The following is a 26,888-nucleotide window of genomic DNA, read 5'->3' on the forward strand; positions in this document are numbered from 1 at the left end:
TAAACTGAAATTTACTGCCACAAAAGTACATTGGTATGCACAAGCAATGGAAAATGTCAAGTGGTCAGTATTAACAGATACATCATAACATCTATTTTTGAGTTGGTTTTTTTTGTAGGGGAGCTGGTCTCATTTTCCCCCCAATTTGGACTATGGTGACCACTGAGTTTCGAGTCCTTAAACAGCTGTATTTCAGAGAAAATTATTAAAAATAACCACCACATTTCTGGAAAATTCAAAAGACTTCTAAAATATGGTGTGCCTATCAAAACGAAGATGAAAGGCATTGACAGTAATTCTGTCAGAGAAATTGATGTTTGGTTTGTTTAAAAAATAATTTAAAATTCAAATATGTCAGAAACAGCAGGAATGAATGTTACTGTCAGAGCAATGAGAAAATAAAGCTGCCAAGTGGTTCGGCACTGGATAAAAGACAATAAGTTTGGCTGTTATCTTGAAAAGGAACAGTACATTATTCATTTAATACATTTCGAAAAATATGATTGTTAAACGATAACTTCTGCCTAAAACAGTTTGACATTGTTCAAATTTGCATATTGGTGATGTAAAACGCAACCCAGGTCCTATTTTAATGTTTTGCGTAGTATTTCAGGTTTCTGTAGTTAACTTCACAGTTAAACTTGTGTTCTGTAGACGACGTGACTTCACCATAATATTGCCACAGCAGGCTCAATGGAAATTTTTACACATAGTTCCCCATTTTCAGGGAGATAAAATTAATTGGACAAATTAACATAATCTGAAATGTTGTCATATTTAGTACTTGATTCTAAATTCTTAGCATTTGATGACTGCCTGAAGTCTGTGATCCATAGACATCAGCAGATGCTGGGTATCTTCCTTGGTGATGCTCTGCCAGGCCTGTACTGCAGCCATCTTTAGTTCTTGTTTGTTTCTGGGGCATTTTGCCTTCAGTCTTTTCTTCATCAAGTGAAACACATGTTCAGTTGGATTTAGGACAGGCGATTGACTTGGCCAGTCCAGAACATTCCACTTTTTGGCCCTGGAAAGCTGAAAATATTTTGTTGTGTTTTAGCTACATAGCCAAATTGAGTTTTCCATGATCCCTGCTGAAATTCTGTGCATGTGTGAAATTCATACTGCAGACTGGGTCAGGTGCTTACTCGTAAGGGCAGTTATTCTTACTTGCATGCAACAATTGACAAGTGAAAACTAAAGCAAAAACAATTAAAATAATATCAACAACATATTGTAGTGTGCCAACAATGAGCAGTTGTTTTATGCAAACCCATAGCTAAATAATAATAATAATAATAATAATAATCATCCTCATTATCATCATCCTCATTGTAATACAGGGGTGAGCTGTGGAATAAGGCAGAGACAATGCAAAAGACAAGTGCAAACCAAAAATATTCAGAGGACTGAAGTAGAGAAGAATTTATTGAGCTGTGGCACAAACATGAGGATTTATTTAATCCAGCTAAAGACACCTGCTACAACAAACACTAGAGGATCAGGAAGCAAAAAGTCATGGACAGGCTGCTTGATCAAAACAGTGGCAAGGGTCCTGGAGTTATGTTAACTAACTGCTGTACGACTAAATGTACGGTAATATATGGTCTGGAAATTGACATATATGACACATACAGTGATGCAACATTTCAAAACTTGTGGGTTTTCCAGTCATTCTGGAAGTTGTGCATTCGTTTCACATGCCAGGTCCTTTGAGTAAAATGAATATCTATTTTCAAGGATCATGTACTGAATGTAAGCTATGTTTAAGAGCTTCTTTATGAAAAAAGTTCCCTTTTGTTGGTAGGTGGTAAATCAGTTTACAAGGATGTTACAATGCATAATGCTTTTTTAAATGCCTTGTTTCGACCTGAACTTCACCTGAACATCTGCTTTAGAACCAGTTCATTGTTTACATTAACTGAGAAAGATTTCTCTCTCTATCTTCCTCTCAGTATTTGCTTGGGATACCTGATCTCCTTTCATGCAGTGTTGTTTTTTCCATAATGAAGGCTATATTCTCAAAGGAATTTTTCCGAGATTTTTCATTGAAAAATATGTAAATTAAAACACAACAATTTTGCCTTGCCATCTGGGTATAATTAGTAACTCCAAACTTTGCGAAATTGCCACGGCGACCTACTTTTGTCAGGGAACGGGCCTGCCTGCTCAGTGTGCCGGTTGTTTCTCTTGTCTTTGGGGCTTCTGTTGTGTGTTTTCTGCGAGGCATGCCTTTGGAGTAACCTGCTGTAAACATACACTTTGACAGGATCCCACTGCGGAATGCGTACAAGAACTTAAAAGAGAAAAAAAAAAAAAAAAAAAGGAAAGGAATCCCCGCGGGAATCAGCCGGTTTGTGTGACTGTCCTATAGGCCCCCCTGAGCTCAGGCTAGAGGCAGCTCTTCTGAGACTAAAGAAGCTATAGCAAACTCCTGAGCTTGCTGCGAAAACCCGGAGCCTCTTCAAAAGGGCTATGCCTATGGGTAACGCGACAGAGACAGGGCTCGAGGTCTATTTATTCTTGTTTCTTGATGGCATGATGGTGTTAGGAAACTGTGAATGCCGTCTCATAGCCTGAAACAGCCAGTCCCTGTCGCTCAGCCCGTAAGAGGGCACCTGGGTGGGGAACCATGGAGCCACCAGGGGAACACTGACAAATAAAATGCATACAAAATCCAAATCAGAACTGTGTGCAGACCAGGCACTAAAAACAGGTTGTCAGCCCATCAACGGGGTTCAAGAGGCTATTTGGGAGTGACAGGGAAGCAAAACTGCAAGCATGTGACAGCATTCATTTATGTCATCCAAATGTACATCATACACATTTGACCTTTTCCTTCACCTTGGCTTGACATCTTTCATCATGTCGGATTTTACCCTCGTTTCCCCAGCTTATCACTATTATTGTGAAATCATGTGCGGGTGTATGCATGCTTGTACTCCTCCAAATTGTATTTCTAAATACATTGTAACAGCCACGCCAAATGCTGTGGTGCAATTTGCTGTACAGCCTACACTATGATGTGATGCCATAAAGGGTCACAGCATAGGAAGGAGTGACTGCACAGTCAGACATTACAGTTACTAATCATAGTGCAATACATTTTACAACCAGTCTCAATTGCTAATGATCACCAAAAGAGAGAGTTTCACACATAAATAACATAACAGTTCTTCTGCCAGGATATCAGGACATATGATATGCCAATATCGTCCACGCTAATATGTTACTTTCCACAACTGGCTATTATTTATAACAATAAACAAATATGTAACACATTCACGGGTTTAGAAACCTGAGCCATTATGTTCTGTCCAGCAATAAATGCATTTTCAGCCTACGCTGTAATTGCTTCAGCAGGCTCTGTTTGATTCCAAGAATTTTATTGCACTGCAGAACTTGAAAACTAATTGCCACATATTAAGCATAGTGTTTTCCAAGGTTGTTAAGACGAGTCGATTTTGGCTGAAACAACTGTATACAATTAAAAGACTAATTAAGTTACTTTCATAAAATGTGCTACCTAATGCATCATAAATCTAAATTTATAATAATAAGGATTTGTGCGCTTCACTATGGTGTATTATCCAGCTGCTAAGACATGATTAAATCAAACTTGATGATGTCGGGGATCGAAACAAAATAATAAGTAATAGGGAAAATATGGTTTTAAAGTCACCTTGATGCTTTTCCCCACGTAACTTATGGGCGAAATGTCTGTGTGCTGATACAAGACATGCAGCAGCTTAGTTTTAACCTTCTGAATGGTGCACGCGCATCCCTACCAATTCTCTGTACATTTTCCGTTTCACTCATTTTACCACTAATTGCATATCAGTCTGTTCACCATCTGATACACGTCTAACAGCTTTTGCACAAGGTGGAGTGCCTGCATGGAAAGTTTCATAGGTCTTCGGTAGCTCTCTCTGACAAGAAACGTCAGTTGGCGTATACGCACAATAACCTCTTACAATTGTTATGGTGGCAGATATGTTGCCATCATTTTAAATCTGCATTATTTTTCTGACAGTGAAATGGAATAAATAGAAATGTTTACCTTTTTCTGTCCTAAATGGCTCATGGTGAGAAATAAGTGACATTGGACACTGTCATAGTAGGTCAAATGAATCCAGCACTTGTGGAATTATCTCTTGATCCTACAAACTTGAATGATGACAATGGAAAGAAACCAGAATTTCTCACAAATCCCATGACCTTGTATTTTGTCTCACCAAACAGAGCTCACATTAGCAGCAGACCTGAGCAAAAAGGCATGTGTCCAACTGAAAGAGGACACTTGCTCTCAATCAAAATCTAGTGCACTGGGTACACTGGCCCACTGAGGCATGTTAAGTATGAATTTGCATGTATTTATATTGTATATTTATAATTAGATATTTATTAAGTGCAAAACATGCCAATTGATATGTGTCTGATGGAACAAAACGGATGAAATTAATTCTGATCATTGGTATAGCTGTACACTCATTAAGAGGCCACTTACTGCTCTCCTGCTATCAACGCTGTTTTTCTTTTGACCAATTTAATCTCATGAAGCTCTGCAGAGCGACACGGAGAGGCAGCGATGAACAGCGGCGTGCTTGTTTCCAGCTGACAGCTCAAGCTCTCGGCCAATTGCGGCGCAGCAGAGGCGGAACCCAGCTCTCCTCCAGATTGGCAGAGTATTCCCGTGTCAGTGTGAGAATAATCAATGAGAACTCCTCAGTCTCTTCTCAGCCTCAACTTGCCTTGGATTTAAATCACCTTCACACAGAACAGCACCAGTGGGGGAAAAGGCAAAACGACATTGAATAAATCCAAGAAAAGGAGAGAATAATAATTACAACATAAAAAAAGATAAGAAGACAGGGTACATTTACAATCCTGTGGAAGAGAGGAAAAAATAAAAAGAAAAAAGCAACAAGAGGAACATCAAGAGAAGATTTTGGAAGAATGTATAATTCTGTCTGCTTTTTCGTCTTGTCGTGGCTGTTTGCTCTGCTCGTATTTCCAGGTAATGTAACTGCCTCCCTCACCTTTCATGCCAGTGCTGTTTGCTGCTGCTCAGTGGCTGCTGAAATGCTTGGAGTTTGCTCTCTGTCGGGGGGGGGGGAGACAGGACTGATGCTGCACGTTACAGCTGAAGGCTGAGCTTTTAACATCCTTTTCTGACTGAAAAATTCACACTCACTCAATTCAAACTCACTTTTGCGCGGCTGAGAGCTTTATCGGATTAGAAAACACTCCGACAGATCAATACATGGGTAAAAGAAAAGGGGGAGGTCAACGTAAGGTGCGATTGTGATATTTTCCAGTAGGCATTTTGACATCAAAAAAGGACATGAGATTTGTTTGCCATTAAAGGTGATCCCCCCCCTCTCTGTACACCCCTGAGAAATTCTGGCAAAACTTGCTGGCTGTGCTTTCTAGGCGCAGTTGGGCGAAACTGACAGTGCCAAGGCATAGACATAAGAAGACATGTGGAGATCATAGAGGAACAGCAAAACAAGAGAAAACAAAATGCAGTTTGCAGATGGTGAGCAAGTTAGTCCTGCGATCTTCAGCATGTGAGGGCAGATGGGGTCACTCGGGGCGCTCAGAAAGAGAACCTCGTCTCGGCTGGTATTGAGATAATTAGGCTCATTATGCAAATGATCTCCAGGTGAGAACTGTGGGGGGTCAGTTCAGTGAAAACAGGTTTTTAATAGCTAGGCTGTTGCCAGGGTTGTCAGATGGATTTTTCTTTTGCCCCTGTGTTGATTCCTGGGCTTCTTCCATCAAGGTGTGTGCGGACCGGAGCATAGTTACAGCAGGTGCGCAGGTGCGCAGGAAACACTTCTTAATTGATGATGGTTTGAAACAGAGGTATCGGTAGACAATGACGTAATGGTGCTTTTTCATTCTTTCATGTTTAGATGCACCATGCTGACAGGTAGATGTGTCTCCTTGTTTGTAAGAGGTTTTGGATTGGATATGCAGGTGCACTGGTTTTAGTGACGGAGGTTATCAGGATATTTATCTCGACTGGGGAACGCAGCCGTGTTGATAATGCTATTTTGTGCTGCATTGTTAAAGAGTTAAATTTGGCTCAATTAAAGGGAAGTTCACTGAACTTTAGATCATCTGTGCAAATTGGACAGGGGTCATTCTATTATGCAGGCATACTGTACAGAAAGTTTGTGCATGTCATTTTAGAAAGCATGCCAAAGACAATTCAAACTAAATATTTGAACCAGTCAGAAAATTCTGACTATTCTAACAACATGCACACACACACACACACACACACACACATACACACATACACCTAAAGGAAGATAACTCTTATACTAATGAACTGACTTCAGGTCACTTTGAATTCAAGTTGCGACACATTTTCATTATTTATATTTAAGGGGGGGGGGGGGGTGTATTGTAAATATGGTTGACAGTTTTGTTCACCACACATATCCCTTGTTTAGCTTTCAGTTTAAAAAAATCTAAAACTATGATTAACCTAATTAAATATTGTGGCTACTTCAGCTAAAACTTACAGAAAGCCTTTAAGATGTTTTAAGATCAACCCTGTGCTAATCATAAGCTTCCAGTCTATTTCCTTTTTTACAACAATAGTCAAGCCCATGTATCCCCACTAGAGGGAGGTGTAGCAGTTGTACTGTGCCTGTTCAGCTCCTGTTTTCTGATAGTTCCAGTGAGCAAAAGTTTCTCCAAATGACATTCAGAAGCATAAAGCAAATGTGCGACACCAGTCTCTTATGAATTGACAGCCGGTTATGACTGCTTAATAATGTTTTTTCTAAGGGGTGTGACTTCTGCATTTCGTCACAGCCAGGGTATAGATTTGCGGAGTTGTTGTGCCCTGTATTTTTCTGTATTCGCAAGGAAACTGTCAGGAAGATGAAGCACGATGACTTCTCAATCTTTGCAAGGTGTAGTGACTCCAGGTCTCCCAGTCTGTGGCCTGTCATTGATTTGCTGTATTTGGCTGCAAGGTCTTGCCAGGTTAGATATGACTGGTGGAGAATACCGCAAGTAGTTAAAATGCACTGACTTCTACACAGACATTAAAATAAGCAGTGTTCTCCTGAAAAGCAGGGCACAGCAGTTCTTTTATGTATTCCCTAATATCCTTAATCCTTTATTAATCCATTATCAAATCACTTTATCACTGATTCCAAACAACATTTCAAATTAGCCATGACATATCTTTCCTTTCCTATTATTAAGGGACTGAGAAAGTTGTAAGTAACTAAAATGCTCAAATGGGTCAAATATTGTCTTTGGTAAAATATTCCAGTTCAAGATTCTCATTCTACTAATTCAGGTACTAAGACCATCACTTTTAGCAAAATGGATGAGTGTGAAGTTGGTGGCAATGGGAGAACAAGCAGCATATCGCTCGCAGTAGCCAAACCTCTAGATGTCCTCTTGTGTCAAACTGCTGATCTAGAAAAGCCAAGTTTGGGTTGATGGGCCAGTAGGGGGCACTCTACCCTCTGGAGTAAATAGAATGCAGTGCCCTGGCACAGCGACTGAAAATCTCTGGTTTCAATGGTACTGTCATACTAGTGAGAGTATTTTGAGCAGTGAAAATGGCAATTGTGCATTACTTAGGTGAAGGCTGTCTATTGGCTAAGGTTGGGTGGGGTTTCTTGATCCCTTTGACTTTATAGAACTTTGAATTCCTGAGATGAAATACACTATGTAAATACAATAAATGGTGATGATGATGATGATGATGAATATTACTATTACAATTATTTCTGATGTTCAGGAAAAAACTAAATACTGCAGACATCGTGGCCGTCCAGGACCTAGATTGAGTACCACTGCAGTAAAAAGAAAAATGCATCCATATAAAGCAGAGGTGTCAAATCTTATCCAAAAAGGGCCGGTGTAAGTGCAGGTGTTTGTTTTAGCCCAGCATTAAGACACCTGATTCTACTTAAGGTCTTTATTGAAGACCATCACTGCTAGTTAAATGTTATATAACTGATGTCATTTTTAATTTGGGCATTTCCCACAGTTTCAAACAAAACATAACATTTCCCTGTAGGACATTTAAAAATATTGCAGCATGTCTGTGGTAATGAGTCATCAAATGGAATTTAAGATGTGTGTGTCACTTGTAAACATTGCTGTCAATCATCGTCTGTGCTCAATTACTGGCAATTACTTTATTAATTTAGATTACTGAGGTGCTGCAACCAGGATAATTATTTGAGAAGGGTCTTGACAAAGAGGCTGTCGCAACCTCTAGCTGGCGGAGGACTGAAGTGCCTTGTGAGTAAACGAGGGGCGACAAACTGGTGGCCCTAATCATAAGGTCTTTAAGAAGCAACCACATTCTCTTTCTCCAGACACTGGCATGCTGTATCAAGAGCATGGCCCTGGAATGGGTTCACACTAAACATGAAGGTTGAATGCATTTAGTTTCGGTCTTGGTTGAAATCTTGCCCAGGGGAAGTCTTATCAAGGAAAGCTCTTATCTGGGATACTGTTTTATCTCACTGATCTGAGACAGGCCTTTTTCTTCATTGGAATTACAGAAGAACTTGCAAGTGAAGTTAATACAAGTATCAACGTATTAATCTCATCCCCAGTCACCCAGGCTATCCCAACTCATTGAGGAAAATCTGTACCAGTTTTACTGAAAGTTATATGAAGTTGCTGTTTTTCTTAACGTAACAGCTTTATATTTAATGTTTCTTAAAAATGCATAATCCACGGAGCTCTGGTAGGTCGATGAAGATAACTGGTACGGCTAATTTACACTGAATGCAAGACAAAGCCACATCAGTCAGTGACACATGCCCAAAGTATTGGCACTGGATGAAGTCGTCCACACAAGAATTGAATGTGACAAACCCGTGTGGATCTGTGATCTGCTGCACCATATGTAGCTTTGCAGTAGTGCTGAGGGATTAGCATTTTTTGAGTTTGGTTTCGATTCGGTTTTAGAAAATAATCAAAGTTTTTTATTTCAGTTTTGAAATAGACTTTCAACATATTTTCAAAGCCTCCAATGTTGTGACTGCATATTACAGAAAATCACTTGCATAAATTATCACTTTGGTCTTTAAAAATATCTTTTTATATATCTATTTCAGGTGTGTATATTTAATTTTTTTAATTGTTGACTTTATTATTGATCTTACTCATCATACACCAGTGGTAACCAACCCTGTTCCTGGAGATCTACCATCCTGTAAGTTTTCGCTCCAAACCTAACAAACCACATCTCATTCAACACCTAGAGATCGTGTTGAGCAGCTAAATTAGGGTTTAAATGAAAACCTACAGGATGGTAGATCTCCAGGAACAGGGTTGGTTACTGTACAACTGTCATACACTATTGGCTCTGGAAGAGATTTTCTCTTTGGCAGGCAGCCAGCCAGCCAGCCAGCCATCGCCATCAAATATTACCAGCCTACAGGTTTCAGTGCTCCTCATGAGCCACGTTAGCAAGTTAACTTGTAACGTTGACAAAATCATTAGACCAATTTCGAGGCAGACTTGACATTCTGCTAGATAAAAACTACCAATTTATTAGAAGTGTTGTTATGAAATGTGTTGTTGGGTACAGTCGCACACACGACCATAGCCAGCTATGAGATCACATAGGTTCGGACCTCGGTAATTATTTCATATTCAAAAATAAAATTGGATCTATACAACTGTATACATAATCAAGAGTTAAAAACGTCTCCTTTGAGTGTCTGCCTGCCAGCTGTGTCTGTGTGTGTGTGTGTGTGTGTGAAAGTGGTAAGTGTCGTGAATGTGCTGGCACAGCCCCTCCCACTCCATACTCCCTATCCTCTGCACGTGAAACTGACAGCTATCAAGCAGAAGTGGCAGTATAGTTATATAGTTTTGAATCCAAAAAAAATGTTGTTGAACCTCACTAATTTCCAAACCCTGGCTCTTTGGTCCAGCTCCAATATCCTTCCTGTCGTGTGAGTAGATAGTAACTACTGGGCAGATCTGTCGGCGCAATGGATTATGGTCATTGTTGTTATTCTGCCCAAATGATATAGCCTAGAAGTGAAGAGCCACCACATTTTGTGAGCAGGAAATATTGAAAGTTGCATAAAAACTGTTGCTCGCAGTTTGATTTCTCTGATGTATTCAATTTCAGTGTTTACCAGGGCTTTTGGTCAACGAAATAATGCGCACAGATCTAAAACAGCAGATTTTGATTGCTGATGAAAATGCACCCTTTTGTGAATTACCTTTTCAACTGGCCATTATTTCACTTGCTGTTCAAAGCTTGGGATGGTGCTGTGGAGATAAAATCTTTATCCTTATTATAATTAATCTGTTTTTTTTCTCTCTGATCACTGAAATGATTTGACATTTGAACACAGCAATGCTACGGTGCAAGGAAGGGAATTTCCAGGGGAAATAATATTTGTCCCATTGATGTGTTCTGTCTCAGTGATTTAAAGTGCACAAGCTACTGCAAGCACTGTCACATGAGTGTATTTTATGGAGTGCATGTAATATATGAAAGACAGACCAATTTATTTAGCATAGAATAGTGTTTATAGACAGTGACCTATATTCCAAAGCAATAATAAGTTTGGCAGTATTGGTCAGTATTTTAACACATGAATAAAAACACTTGATAGATGTTGTGGAGCAGTTTGGTAATTCTCAAAGAACATGAGTGCTAAAACCTGGGAGAAGGAAGGGTATTACCGTACAGGATAAATTTCAGAAGAACTGAACTGAGAAAGGGAAGAGAAATACTAAGAGCTAGATAATCCAGAAAACTGTTCAATAGGAGCTTTCTAAAATGCGTTGTATTTGAACTGCAATCTCTATGGAGCATCTTGTAATTTTTGTCATAATATATCACTATAATCAGCAATATCAATTACAAAATTGATAATTCTTTCAGAATTTATATACACAAATGACTGTGACTGAACTGAAATTCTACTTAAACAAATGCAAACAAAACAAAAACATAAAGCTGCTCATCTAGCACTTTCATGTCGCACTTGTATATTTAATCACTTCACTAACTTATTAGCCCATGCTTACTGTGTGAACTAGACTTGCTGGTCATGGCTGTGGATAACTGATACTTTATGAGAATTGTACCTTATCTGACCCGTGTTCTGTAGTTGTTCCAACGACCTTCGGTATTCACTTATTATATGTAGCATTGGATGAAAGGATCTGCCAAATGAAATGTAATGTAATTTGTAAAATCCACTTAAAAAAGGGTACAGGAGAGATGAAGCAAATGGGCTGGAGTTGATAAAGCATGTTTTTGCCGCTCACAAGCTGAAGCCACTACGCATGCAGTATAGATGTGGCTATAGTGTGTCACAGCTCACATTTGTTGGCCATTAGTTGTTACTAAGCAACACAACCTTAAACCATAGGCCATTCAGAAACAAACAATAAAAACTAACAGGTGATTTGGGGTGTGAAAACAAAAGTTCACGGGAAGTCAAAACACCTTTCGAAAATTCCTGCTATTTATAGGAATGGCATTTATAAACATTGGTCATGATGCTGATCTCTCACCTTTTATTATGTTTTGACTGATTTATTGGATCTGATTCATCCATTCTCTATGGGATATATTGCACTGCCACTATCTGAATACTGTTTACCTTACTTTGTCTAACACAAATTATCTGCTGCAATCAAGAAGGGATCTGCATGCATACAATATTACTTTACAGACAGTTCCTCCACTTTACTTTCTGTTTGTAATCGGACAGAAATAAATGTCATAATGTAGTAAACCCCATACAAATTTACACCTTATCCTCACCAATGGCATTCCCTCCAAGTAATTTATTATCTTTGACTGCTTTAGACAGCTGAAACATAATTTGCTCCCACAGCTATTTTTGTGGCATAATGAGCCTTGAAGTACAGTGGAGAGGGATTGAAATATCTAACAACATCATGGAGAAAAGCAATTTAATGATGTACAGGTTTAAGAAAAGTGTAAAACAAAAAGCCATATATATACCGTAGCTATTAATAGTATTTCTGATTGAAGTAGTATGGCTACTTGAATAGTTGAATTTTGTAGAACATTAGCTTAAGTTTAGCAGAAAAGTTAGACTTCAATTTTCTTGAACTTAAATTGAATTTTAAAAATGCACTTTTTTATTATAGTGCAGAATGTATAACTTTCACCAGTTGCTACAGACACACAAATATCAACACTGTACAATTAAAATGTCCTACAAAACAACATTTTTTAATTAGAATTCAGTGGTCCAGGAATGGCTGTGGCCCATAAGGACTGCATAGTGTGTTTATGCCAGCAGCCGGCTCAGATAAATATACTTAGTTACTGTACACAAATTCCTTACGCAACAGGCTCCAAAATCTTCAATAGCCACATGTTTAATATTAATAATATTCGTTTTTTTTTTTCTCTTAATTTGTGGACTGAAAAAACAAAATGTGTAATATAGGCTGTTTGACAGCATATACTGAAATATATTGACAAATATGACTGACAAATATTTTCTAAAAAATAATGTTTGTTATGTTTTTTTTATGTTGTGTGCATTCACTCTTTTGTTTATGGGAAAGATGCCATTTCTTATGGCTACACAGCACCCACAATGTTTGCTGATTCACAAGAAACAGTAATGGGTAGAACTGTGTTTGGAAAAAAGATAATAAGATAAAGCTAAGGGCAATATCAGTCCACAAACAAATAACTAATGACTACTTAAATAATATTTAATATTTATTACCTTGCAAATGCGGTGTTTGTAATTAGTTAACTGACATTCATTTCTTTTAAGTTAAAAGCAAGATTCCACTAATTTGTAATTATTAATAGGCTACTTGATATATATTTGGCAAAATACACAAAACACATTTTCAGTCTTACATCAGTGCCATCTGCTTACTTGTCACAGCCTTTAGGAGCAAAGTCCTTTAAGTTCTCGTCAGAGATCACAGCTTGGGAGGTTGTGATCAGTCTAATTGAGTGTCAGGCTTTTCACAGGTCAAAACTGCGCCGTAAGTCACACTTGTTGTAATTCCACGTGTCCATAAAAAGCTCGCTGGGATGGGTGGGGATCCAATGACATTTTCTGATATAATGGAGGACATTCGTCCCATCTCCGGCCTTAATCACCATCATTGGGCTCATCCAGAACTCCCCACGCCAGTGTCCACGTCCCACCGAGGAGAAGGCTTCGTGATGGCTCTGTTCTGGAAGGGCTCCCGAATGGCTGTGCGACAGATGGGCTCGGGGAAATTCAAGCCACACAGTCCTTGTAAAATTTGTACAGTGAGGCTCCTGTGAGGCCATTCCATCCGGCCAATGTCATCGCATTTCTTAGGCCGGAATTTAATGGAACCGTTAGTCAAAATGACAGGCAAATGGCTGACTCGCGCATACATGCTGCTTCCCTTACGGTCTGCGAGGATCGGCTGGATTATAAACAATAATCATGGTTAAGTGAATTCGCTACAGTGAAGGCTATACCTTTTTTTGTTCATTTAAATGTTAATACTTATGTACAAGAGAGTGCAGTTTGACTAGTATTGCACTGGGACCATGATTGTAAATACCTTCCATTACAATGCAGTTATAGCTCCTATAATTGTAGTGTAATGGAACATATTTGCAATTATAGTCCTTCTAAAAAACTGCCAAATTGTATTGAAGTCCTGTTCATATTTATTGTTTATCTTGTTTTCCTGAACCTTAATTACATACATTAAGGTGACTTACACAAGGTAATTATACTGTAGTTACATTTAGGTACTATGTACTGTAGCTACAAGTGGGTGATCCGCTATTGCTATGCATATTGTTCCAAATTTGTTATTGACGGGTAAGAGTTAGAATTAGAAGCCACTGAATAAAAAGATATGCATGCAGTGTAGTTAAACCTTTGTTACAAAGCAGTTACACTTGTTATAATCGAGCAAAATGTCAACTTCATATAAAATGCTACCATGTTTAGTACATTTGCCTATTCTCTAAATTATGTCAAGCCATCAGACGTTTTATTTTAAAGCCATAGGTTAATTGCAACTTGTGGCTTTAACAGACAACATGAAATAAAAACAGACCCCAGCCTCCTCCACAGGTCCAGCTGCAATTTGTCAGAAGTAGTTTTTCGCTTTTACTCACAATTTTTTTAAAGGTATGCGCTCCAGCTGCTGAATGCGTGACATTACGCAAGCATCGAAGTAAGTCTCATGGGTCTGATGCACTTTGGCCATAGGGTTCAGTAACCACTTTAATGTGGGAATTTGCCTTTGTTCTTGTTGTTGCCGTTAGGGACCTTAAGCACTCACGGTGACGGCTGCGGGTACGGCTACGGTGTCCGGAAATAAATCTGTGCTCTTTTGCGCATGCGTGAATTTGACCTGCTCCTGTCTATCACTGCAGCCAGCTGATGTAGGCTACTACGGGGAAACAGTTCTGTCATGTAGTAGATCAGCAAAAGGGCGTTGATTTATTTCCAAGCACCATAGCCGTACCCGCAGCCGTTGACACTTAAAGCCCCCTTTGTCATTGTTGCTACTGCTGCTTATATAACATTTTCCTTTTAAAGTTGAGACATGAAAAAAACAAGTAGCCTAATTGCAGAAGAAACACTGACAGAGTTTTGTCTGAGACAGCTGTGGTGTATCAGCTTGTTTGCGCGCAGTCAGGACAGGGTTATAACATTAAAGCATGCCATCGTCCTCTTTATTTAGCATTAGCCCAGCTGTGAGAGAAGAGCAGCTATAACAGACACTTAAATTAATTGCATGGTTGAGCTGCTCCGAAATGTGCCCCTGCCTGCTCTCAGCAACTGTGGTGATGTTCCAGCCAGGCTGGTTATGTCAAGCATCATGAAGGCATGGTAAAATGAATGCCTGCATTGTCTCAACACTCAAAGAAATTCAATAATCTAGGGTTCAAATCTGTTTAAGCAACTGAATTACATGTCTAACAGGGGCATATAATATTTAAGCATAGCTCTGATCTGTCTTTTGCAACACCCAAGCTCTGTCTGTGTAGAGGCTTTGCTAATTTAATATATCAGAAGGTCACTTTTAGTTCAGAATAAATCTCATATTCCAGCATATTTTTTTGGGCATCTTTCTATAATTTTTGGCAATGTTTGGGTCTAAAACCCATTGTCAAAACATGTTAGGGCAACAATATACATTTTTTAACATGCAACATGTCTTTCAACAGAGATGGTGATGATGCCAAATGCAAAGCAATTAAAATGCATTCAGGAATGGGATTTTTTATGCGCTGCTTCATGATTTGAAATGTACTTTTAGATGGCACTTTTTTGTTGCCAAAGTTCAATGCATCAAGCAATTCATTTCTTTTCAGTTTTGTATTTGTGTGGAGTCTTTTATTGATAACTGAGTACTGTCAGCACATAGCATTATCTTCCCTCTACTAGCATATGTGATACATCTCTGTTTATGTCTCAAACAGGTTAACAAAAGATAGAGCCAAGCAAATCTTTGATGGTCTCATTACAGGATTGTGGAGAATTTTATGGTGTGATTTATTTATTCAGTTATTTAATTAAACGTATTAAGCCTATGACACCCAAGTGCATGCCAATATAACAGATTGATCTGATTTCACATGATAGTATAGGCATATTTACAATAGGTTTAACTGAAGTATACCTAATACATTGTAGCTTTCGAGTCCCAACAATGGAGAGATAAAAATGGCTAAATCTAAGATTATGCTAAGTTTTGAATGGAAACTACATTTTAAAAGATGTGCCTGTTCCTGGCTATATTTCAGTAAGATGTTTGTTTGTTGCTTAACTAGAAAACAGATTAGAGGCAAAAGGCAAAGGGATTATTAATCTGGTTTTTATGGTGTTCCCTGTTTTGAAAGACAATTTCTGTAGGGGTTTGGAGGAACAGAGTGTTTCATTCGGCCTGTGTGTTCTGTCAATGGTTTTCTGAGGCGTGTATTTCTGGGAAATGTTTAAATGTTTTAACTTAAAAAGTCCATCAGAGAGAGAAACTCAATAAAGACCCAAGGCCTATACGGCGGGGTCCAGAATATTACATTGTTGCAGCCCACACACAAAAATAAGAAATTAAATTGAAAGCCTGTTATGTGTGGCCCCTGCAGTGAAAACAACTTCTTTAAAACAGAAAAAAGAAAATAAATTTCAGGCAGACATTACTACCCCATTGTGGTAGTAATGTCTGCTGCCTGCCTTCACTTACATTAGCGGGCACTGAAAAAGCAGTAAACCTCTTGAATGAGTGTAGTAATCCCTCCCGCGAAGATTAGTTAAAGATGTGCCACAGGACCTTGAATGACCAGAAGTCATGCCAGTTCATGTGAATTTATTCGTTGTAGTTTCTCTTTCAGCTCTGCATTTTTCGAAGTTTGGATAGTAGGCAAGTGGAGAAAGTCTAGGAGCAGGACTATTCAAGCAAGTTTCTTCTTTATAAACTCAGCACTTTATTGATGAATTAAAGCAATTGATTATACCATTAACTCACCTCACCTAGTTCCTGGTTTCTAGGGTCTGCAAGTTGGTGATTATTGGGTGAAAATAAAAACCAATATGCCCTGCAGAATTCAAGGATGTGATTGGTATCTGCAGTTTGATGAAAGCACCTATGAGAAGGTGATTACTGAGAAACGCTGAGGTCTTCACAAAGTGTTGTCTTCAGAAACTGCTCTACAGGAAGTGAAAACTGAATGTGATATGGATATATGCTTGCTAGATGTGCAACAACTTGTGAAAGCTACTGTGCTAAAAAAATTTATTTTCATTACTTGATTGCATTTGTGGAGCACTGTTGTTCAGCCCAGGCAATGCCGACCTGATTGTGGTGGTCTGCCATGTTCTTCACCATAGTGCTGGAACTAGGGGGCAAAGAATTTGTAGGTGGAAATGACAAAGCTGGTGGAAACAGTTGAGTCAATAAGCAATGACATAAGTCTGTTTCTACTTTCACATGAAAGGACTTCAATTCACTGTCCTCATAAGCTGCATGAGCCAAAATGATGTCATTTGTTAATTTCTTCACATAATATTTTGAATAAAAGCCATTCCATGTTTGCTATACCTTTCATTTTTGCTGGCCTGTATTTCATGTGTTACATCGAATCACAATACAAAAAAACATTGTTTTGTCCATTCTGTTTATTTATTTGCTTTTTTCTTGTAGATTGAGAATACTCAGGCATGACAAATATTTGCTATTTATTAGTCTGTGTTGTTTCTGAAATGGCAATGGACCTGTTGGTTGGTTTCATATTTGACTGCTTTACCAAAAAAGTTACTAGTTAATCTGCTGCAATGGTGGTTACATCTGCATTGCGAGAACTGATATGCACAGGGAAATGTACTCAGTCAAAGTGAACGCTGACAAATAACACCTCAAAAAATAGTTGTGTAAAGACACATGTCAATTGTTCCGCAAACACACAGTAAAATGCCAGACCATAACAATCTCCATCTTTAATTAATGAATTTGTTCATTCATGCAATCATTTGGCACCCAGCATGGTGCTGAGCGTATCCAATTCCCGTGCCAATCGCCTGCAACCGCAGCCATGTACATGCACGACCTCCCGCTGAATTGGAAGTGTGCAGGCATCCACAATTCCACAACACATGGTGTTGCCAGCTGCTTCTTTTCACCCCATGAACTACAGCTAAGCTTGCACAGAGCGAAGTCAGAGCATGATCTTCATATGCCACTTTATAATGCAGCCCACTGGCACCTGATGGACCAGTGGGGGTTGCTAGATAGCAAAGAACGCAGATCCCTTACAGACAATCTTCATACCCTGGGTGACACAGTCAGCAGTTGCGTGTTTCACTATGGAGCTACATACGCGGCCACAGTCGGCACGGTCCAGATTTTATCCGAGGCCGAGAGGCCCATCCATGCACCACAGTGTAGTGCCTTAGCCGAACAAGCCATCCAGCAGCCCAACCATCTCCTTCTTTAATAAGACACTGGCCCTTTTTAAAGGTGAAACACAGTAGTCTGATATCACTTTGGACACGCCTGTGGTAAGGCATGCAGAGAAGGAGTGCATTGGTTGGTAAGCAGCCATCCACACACACTAGGAAGCATGCTTCACGCCACAGACCTGCAGCGCAGTAGAGACCGAATTAGATCAGTTAGCCCTTTCACTGGGACAGGAATCACTGGAGCACCTGCCATAAACACCATGACACCATGTAACATGGATACAAGGCACCTAGTGCACTGCCATAATTGCTTTTCAGCAGCTGTTGATAGCCTGTTAATATCTGTCTAACACAACTGAACACAATCCAGGCAGCATCATGTCTTTCTTCGTGGGGTGAGGGAAGGGGACGGATGGTTGGGCTAACACTAGAAAGGCCTCGTTTATTTATATATTTTTTAACCTTAAACCACGAAGGCTGATCCAGCATTAGGCCTACAGCATCGATTTCAGTACCCACAGCCATCTAATTTCATAAAGATTATGACACCACACATTTCAATATTATTTTTAAGAAATAAAGGACACAACTGTATCCATTTCGACATTTTTATTTCCAAATCATAGCGGTTTTGTTAAAGGCTAAGGGAAAACGTATTACCGGGGCACTGAGAAATGCGCTTCATACCGATTACTGCAACCATTATCTTTTGTCTCATCCTGCTAGCTATTAGGCCACAATACCAACCGACGTCAGTAGATGGCAGTAGCCGTAAATCAATGTGAGATTCGCAGGAACAGGAAGGCTTCCTTAAAGCCGGGCACCCACCGCACGCGTATCGACCGCGAGCGCACTACGCGCGTAACTGAAGCGTAGTTGAAGTACTGTTATTACAACGGCAGCGGGCGACGTCGTCTCCACCAGATGCGAACGCGTCGCGTATTGGCTGCGAAGCTCGCGCGACACAAGCGAACTGAAGCGTAGTTTTTCGCTTCTGTTCTATTTTTTCGGCTTGTCGCGCGTCACGGTGGCCTGTTTATACACATAAATATGCTCTAAAATGCTAGGTATACATGCTCTGATTTATATTTCATCCTTATATTACTGGGGGTGTGTCCCTAGTTACCACCCAGATATTTTATAAGCAGCTAAAAAAATACAAGCCTTTTCGTTTTGTAAAAATAAATAAATAAATAAATAACTGGAACCTGGGGAAAAGGCAAACTTAGTTTCGCTGTCTTATTTTGCGGAGGGGGTGGGGTAAATTTGAAAATACACCACAGAAAGCCATAGCCTATTGAATGACGTAGAAGTGAATGCACCGAGCAGCGGTTTGTTAGCTAGAGTGTTGGAAGGTAGTTTTTAACCAACCATTGCTCAGCCTATTTGACTTCTCCGATGTCTTCGTTCGCCGTGCTTTAAAAAAGGGCTTGTTAATAAAAATCAGATAATCCACAGAGCTTTAAAAAAATCAGATTATTTAGTGGTCTTGCCGATGAAAATGCACCTATTTTATAAATGAAGTTGTAAGCAAGCCTTTATTGCGCTTGTAGCCTACTTCAAAGCTTCCGGTGTTCATGGCGTTGTGGTGTTCATATCCCTTCAAAATTAAACTGTTACTGTCTTTTTTATGATTAGCTGATTTTACTAAATGTGATCCTATAAATGTTTTGACGTGAATGACAAGACAACACGGGAATTCCCAATGGTTGATTACGGATTATTTATTATTATTATGATCATTACATATTCTTCATGAAATTGGCACGCTTATTAACCAAGCAAATAAATTAATACAGTTTGAGATTGATTGTTATGCAGGCTACGTTGCGATTTAAGTTTATGGTAATTCTTGAAAGTGTTTACTTTCTCACGTAGGCTATTTACGAGTTAACGAAATATTACCAAATTAACAAACTGAAAAAGGTCTCTCACCAAAGTATTCACTTAACCCATAATCAACAGTCGTGAACAAACGTGAAATACACGATGTAAGTCCACTGCAGACTGCGAGAGCTACTAGGAATATGTAGCTTTTACGCAAGCCTTTGCGCGACACAAACGGAACCAGTGGAGACACCCTACGCGCCGCGTCGTGCTGCTTCGCCGTGCTGCTTACGCGACGCTTACGCGACGCGTGCGGTGGGTGCCCGGCGTTAGTAGCAAGGTTTGCTAGAAAGCAGTAACAAGCCAGCTAGTTGAGAGATAATGTCTGCTACCGTCAGCTAAAAAAAACGTTTGTTTGACTTGCAGGTAAGACCTTATGAAGCACTAATTTCCAGTAGTTTTGAGTGCTGTTATATGTGTACACATTCCTGTTGACTTTTGTTTTTACATGCTTATAGACTATATGAAAATGTTGTAAAATAATGTTAGCTAAACCAGTTTGTAACATATCTCGCTTGTGTGTTAGCCTTAGGCAATTTGTTGTTCACGTAGGCAGTCAAGCTACACCGGCGCCTAAAAACGTGTGTTTTGCTTGCAGTGAAAACGAACTGCTTTCATTAAAACGTGTGGCACCGACTTGCGTCGTCAGTCTGGGAGTGCAACAGATAGCCCGCTGGAGCAGAGAGAAACCTATTCACGCATGGGTACCACCAGCACCTGTTGCTTATTGTCTGGCGGTGGTTTTTGTTAAGAAAATGGCACAAACTGCCTGTATTTCTTTAATGAGTCGGTTTTTTGGAATTCTAAAAACGCAGTTATTTTAAGCCCAAATATTTAGGAAAAATCTTGGAAGGAGGAGTATTTTGCATTTGCGGTGTTTGAGTAATTTTAATTTTAAAGTTCAAAGGCTCAATGGCATAGGCTCCGGCTTTCTAGTGTTAAGGGGTTTTGGTTTTTGTTCTAAGGGCAACTTGCATGGCATACTCTGTTAATTTCTCTAACAATCGTAGTGTATTGTCTTATAGCACATTTTTATCAGTAACCAGCACAGTCAAACAACAAGCAAATAACTTTACGAAGTGTATACAAAAACAAAAAGAAACTCTTTCCACTGTAAATGACTTGTTTTGGCTTCAGGGCAATATGAGTTTAAATATAAATGATTAGCCTTTCCTTCTCTCATTCCTGTAATGACTTTGATTTAGCTCTAATTTGCCACGTCCATATTGTAGTGAAATGCAGCGGCAGGAAAAGCCATCCGAGTAGTGTTGGGATTTTCACACACCACTCTCCCAACAGCTTTAAACAAAGGCAATCCAGTGTTTCTAATTAACCTTGCATGCCATTCTGTTTTATGATTCATTTTATGATTGCATTAAATGATTTAAAGTGAGACAATAAAGCAACAACAAAGCACAAATAGCCTAGAAGCATGTATACATATTTCATAAAACAATTAAACCTCTCACTAAAGCTCTTATTTCTTGTTTCCTACACATTCTATTACATTGTTTGACTATCTATTGCTAATTACTGTTGCATCTCAATTACTTTTAATTACCGTTTTAAATTGCTAATCAATGTGAAAACTGCCAAAAGGTATTAAAAGTATAAACATAATTTTGTCTTGCTTGCCTTGCAGACATTACAATTTAAAATGTGCAAAGCACTTAGCCTAAATCTTTCTGATTTATTTCAGTAATTTTCTGGTTAAAACTACTGTTCCAGAACATCCCATCCTTGATCTTTTTATTTGTGCATACATTAGGTATGATCATATTGATTTATATTACTTTTGCAAAGACTTTCTTTTTCTGGCAGGGTTATCACAAGTAGGCTAAAGATTGAAAGTACAACGATGGTTGCATTCTCCCAACTGGCACTCAAGTTTTGTACTAGCCTGCCTGCACGCAACAACCGTTGTAGTTTCAATTTAGCAACTTGTTCGCAAATAACTTTTTTAAAGCACATAACGGCTTCAGAATTTATGGTTGAGATATTAAAGGATGTAATTTGTCGTAGTATAAAATGTGAAAGTCTCTTAAGCTTATCTTAACCACAGACCTTACTTAGAGCAGAAATCTAAATCCCTAATCCTAACATGAGAAAGGTACGCAGAACTTTCTTGTCATTTGTTCTCTCTCTTTCTCACACACACACACAACCAGATGTATTAATTATTCTCTTCAGGGGCTTAATTTACCAAGTGGTTTTTTGAAAATAAATAAATAAATAAATAAATAAAACTTGACTAAGTCGTTATTTAGAAAATCCCACTTTGACATGGATATGATCGTATCTCTCCATAAAGTTTACACTAGACGTTAGATAGTTAATTACCTGCTGGTTCTGTGGAGGTGCTGCACGTTAGATGGTTGCAGGTGAATCCCAAAAGTGGGCTGCGTTTGCGCTCTAGGAACAATATTTAATTGATTTTAGGCACGCAGAGTGCATGGATCATGATTAATCCCAGGCGTGTTTTATTTAAGGCATGATGTCTTAGAAATGGTGTGTTATGTGAGAGGACTCCAGATCCAGATCTGTCACCCGGCTCCTCTGCACTATGCTGAACTATACCATTTGGTCTTCCATTATTCCTGTTAACTGTCACCTCAAATGTAACCTGATTAACCCATTTTTTTTGCTGTGATGGATTGCTTGTAGCATTTATGCTACATTTCATTCTACTGCTACTTTACACCTGGCTGGCCAGTGGAGAGTGGGCTCCCCCTCTATAGCCACGTTCCTCTTGAGATTTATTCCCGTTAGGTATTTTTTTCTTGCCAGCATTTGAGTGTTTTCTTCTCACTGGGAGGTTTTTACCTCATGTACTTGTTCTTTTGGGGTTCAGGCCTGGTGATTGCTCTGCTTGCTCTTTTTGCTCTGTCTCTTGCCTTGCTACACTGTAAAGCGTCTTTGTGACAGTTGTCTAAAAAGTGCTATGGAAATTAAATTGAATTGAATTTAATCAGGGCTTCACTCGCGGTTCAGATTGAAGTCCATTTGAGATGGCCAATATAACAGGTGCGTAATATGGAGATATAGCCAATATCACAGGTGGATAATATGGAGATACACCTCTTTAAATCAACGTAAGCAACCATTTTAAGTCTCTTATTTTTATAAATCAAGCTTAAGCACAACTTGAGAAATCACATTAAGATTGTTTAAGAATATTTTAGTTTGCTACATTGCAACGTTGCAACAAGGTAGCATTGCATTCGAGAGATTTTTTGCGAGGTCTGTACCAGTCGGTAGCGTTTAGCGTTTTTTCTAATTGTCAGCTGACATTAGATTGTGTTAATTACATTAGCTACCTAGCTAGCTGGCTAACGCAACGTTACCTAATATGAGAGATGGCTACTGTGCGCAACTTTGTCTAAACAAAGTTGAAATCTACATCACCAAATAATGTGACCTCTCATGTTAACTTTTTAGGACCCCCACCCATTTCTCTGTTATTGTAACGCTAGCAGACACCGGAAAAAACAGTACGCCGCTGACACACAAGTGAGTTGAAGAGCGAGCCTGTTCCGTTAGCCCCGTTTACCCTCTCTGGCGGACCAACCACTGATGGGTGATGGAAAACGCATCACTAACTATGCGCCGCTTGTGATTTTTTTCCCGGGAATGTCGCCAAAGACACCCAGTTCTTTAATCATAAATAATAATAATAATATAAATTTATATATTAGGCTCAATCACCATTGTGTTACCTAATTCGGTGATAGATAGTGACTTAACAGACATTTATTTTAATGAAAATCTTCGAGATTATTACTTTAAAGTCTTGATGATTTTTAGTTTTGTGGTGATATGTCTGATAGGCTATATAAAGTAATTGACAGCCATTTCACATTCCCAGTTCTAGAGAACTTCTAAATACAGTGACTTACCCAGTATAGGTGCTCAGCGACCTGCATTTGAAGAAATTTAGGCACTGGGATAATTCATGTAAATTCTTCAGATGACAGCCTCCTGTAATTGTATTACAAGCCAGTCAGGTTTGGCCATGAGAACGATGACTTCACTATGAACCTAATCACCAATGTATCTATTGTTTGTCACTGAAAAGGAAGCATATAATTTTACGCATATCCCCATAGTGGTCCCATGTAAGACAACGGAGAATAGTAAATGGGTAAATGCTGTTTTGCTAATATAAAGCCTCCCTCACAAAACCGGTCCAATTAACTGTATGGTGCACTGAGGTAAAGATATGAATGTGAGAGTTGTGTTTAATTAGCCTTTCCTTTACAAGGGCATATTTAACAATGTGGACTTTGACTGTTCAAATGCAAAAAAGACCTCAAAAGCCACATACAGATTTACCCTTTTTTACTTGGTATTTTTCTTTTAGTATTGAAAGGTTAGAACGGCACACAGCAAGATTGGTAGGGTTCATTTCTGTCTAATGAAGAAAACTGATGCTTTTGAAGTGTACATGTGGCTTCATAAATTTCAGTGTTAAAGAAACTCTATCACACATTACAAAATGGAGAATGCTGGTTTCACCACTGATGGGGTATTTGGTTTATTTTAACACCGTCTGAAAATCTGAATGTTAACGCCTTTCAACTGCCGAATTACTGCTACCAGACATGTCATCTCTGTTAGTATTTGTTAAACTACACTGTAGTACAAATATAAACATTTTCAGAGAAGAATGTTAACATTTAGCAAGTATAACTGCAACAGCTACTTGTCAGGTTTGTAGCCCTTAGAATCTGTTCAAGAGGCAGTACTCTTGGCACTTAATGAAATAACTCTCAAAAGGGAATGAAGGTTAATGCAGCTTATCTCTTTGCATCTGCACACTGCACTGGTGCTACACTGGTTGTAAATCAATGGTGGTCCATGTGCGAGTATATTAAATGTAATTATAGATTCTCATAACTCTCGCAATCTCGATATATAACCGTATACCATGGCTATGACAGCTCATGCTTCTTTACAGTTCTATTTCAATTATCGCTTCGCGGCTAAGCAGTCATTAAAGTCAAGATAAAAAAACTGTTACATCTAACGATCATCATCAGTCTCAGAATTGAAACATTTGAACTATCTGATGGGGGTCTTGAGGAGTGAGAGATTATGTTCGTAAGTGGGCACAAGTGCAAGAGCTCTCTCCAGAGCAGTGGGCGACTGAAAACCCTGGGACTGGAGAAGGTGGAGCTGCATCGTTGCCACATGGAGCAATGTGCCTCCTCCACCTAATAAAATGAGTAGACCTACACAACGTGATCCCACTGATGTTGGACAGTTTTTCAGTGGTTGCACAATTAATGGTAACTTACTAATAAACATCAATAGGGAATAAACTGTTGTTAGCTCACTAACGCTAGCTTGCTAGCTAGCTAGTTTGGCACTATCTAGAATCTCTATCTACGGCTGTGTTTTGGCAGAACAAAATAGTGTTTACTAATGTTGCATAGAAACTGCCTGGCACTATGTGTGGGCAGCTGGGAACAGCTGCCCACCCATAGCAGCAGCAGCGCACTCCAGGCCGTGATATATTGTGATTTCTTCACAGCTAAGGGAATTGAACAACACCCCTTAGCTGTGATATGATCAATATACCACTGCCTGTCTTGAGTTATTGCTTAAACATATGTCAGAACTGGCCGCAACATGGCTTGAGGAATTATCACTACCTCAAAAAGGGGCTTAGTTTGCCAGTCATAATTGTGAAAAAGTACAAATGGCAAACGGGTAGGAATCCAAAGCACTCTTTTAATGGTGAAGTTAAAAGCCTTTATTGAAATGTGGTGAATGTAACATTGTCCTTGTAACATTGAACACAACTGAAATAAATATAAGAATTCAATGCAGTTTTGCGAGCCAAGATGGGCATTGTTTTTCTATGTTAAGAGTGATCCCTTCAAAGCTTCCTGAAAAGATGGAGGTCTCGCATTTTAAATGCAAATAATGTCTCCATGAAGTGCTGTTTAACTTTAACCTGAGGGTATGTGGTTGTTTTAATTGGTCCAATTACCCTTTTTCAATATTTATGAGCGATGAGAGAGCTTCCCTTCGAGGAGCCTGGACCATGGTGAATGGAGCTCGTAATGACGCAGAGTGTATGCAGAAATTGGGTTGTGCTGGAGGAGTGTGAAATTGAGAGGCTCTTATAGATCTCCACTATGTGGACATTCAGCTTTACTGTATCCCATGGGTTTCAAGCCCTTATCACCTCCTTCCCTGCAGGCACCACTTTCTCTGCAGCCACAGGGAAGATGACCTCTTCACAGTTTTAAATTGTTGTACTTTTAAAATGTGTTTATTTCAGTAGTTTCAAAAAGGGTAGCGTCACAATCTAATGTCTAATAGCGAACAGTTGTGTGCTGTGTGTGTCTGTGTGTGTCTGTGTGTGTCTGGATGTGAGCGTTATATTTGCATCCACTTAAATTCCCCGGCCATTTGTTTCTGCCTGCAAAACAAAGAAATGAAGTTTTGTTTTCAAGATTATAATTTATCAGCAGGTAGTGCTAGCCATAATCTTTGTGGTGTGTTTCAGAGACATTCAGTAAGTCGGTAATTTTCCTAGTGCGCCATCACATTTATTTATTTTTTGATGTGTACCCAAATTGTGTTTTATTTGTGCGAAGAGATTCTTGCTAATGGTTGGATGCTCCAGTTCTCTCTTCTTCAGAGTGAACTGCACGGAGGGGGGACTAATAATAATCTGTTCACAGCCATCAAAGCATCTCTTGGCTGTCTGCCACGTCACCGTTGTCTCGTTATTTCAGTCAGACAGCCGGCAAGAATGTCCTCATAAACTACAAAAAAAAAGGAACAGACAAAAAAAAAAGAAAGAAAATACCACATGCACGCCGTCACCCACAACTGAGGGAATTCCACTGTGTCTCTGAGAGCAACAGAGATTATACTGTACATATCTTGTTATAAATTGCGCATCTAATGACATAGCCCTTGCCAGGGACAGAGGGCAGCAGACCTTTTGATGTAAATAGCTACGGTCAAATTACCTTCTAGTGACTCCTGCTTTGAGCGAATGTAGAGTTGGCTTTGCTTTGCACTTGAGCTTCCAGCTGTGGCATATGCAGACTTCACACC

At 39.2% G+C, this 26,888-nt stretch overlaps 1 protein-coding gene across 1 annotated transcript in view; it reads left to right on the top strand.

The window, feature by feature from the left end:
- Window positions 1–4,709: 4,709 nt before the first annotated feature.
- The window catches only part of opcml (opioid binding protein/cell adhesion molecule-like), a 349,349-nt gene continuing 327,170 nt past the window's right edge, over window positions 4,710–26,888 (top strand). Inside the window, exon 1 of the mRNA XM_035435361.1 lies at window positions 4,710–5,014. Coding sequence (XP_035291252.1) covers window positions 4,954–5,014 — 61 coding nt within the window. The 5' untranslated portion in view covers window positions 4,710–4,953. The remainder of the gene's footprint in view (window positions 5,015–26,888) is intronic.

This window comes from Anguilla anguilla, chromosome 9, assembly GCF_013347855.1.
Source record: "Anguilla anguilla isolate fAngAng1 chromosome 9, fAngAng1.pri, whole genome shotgun sequence".
Taxonomy (NCBI): Eukaryota; Metazoa; Chordata; class Actinopteri; order Anguilliformes; family Anguillidae; genus Anguilla; species Anguilla anguilla.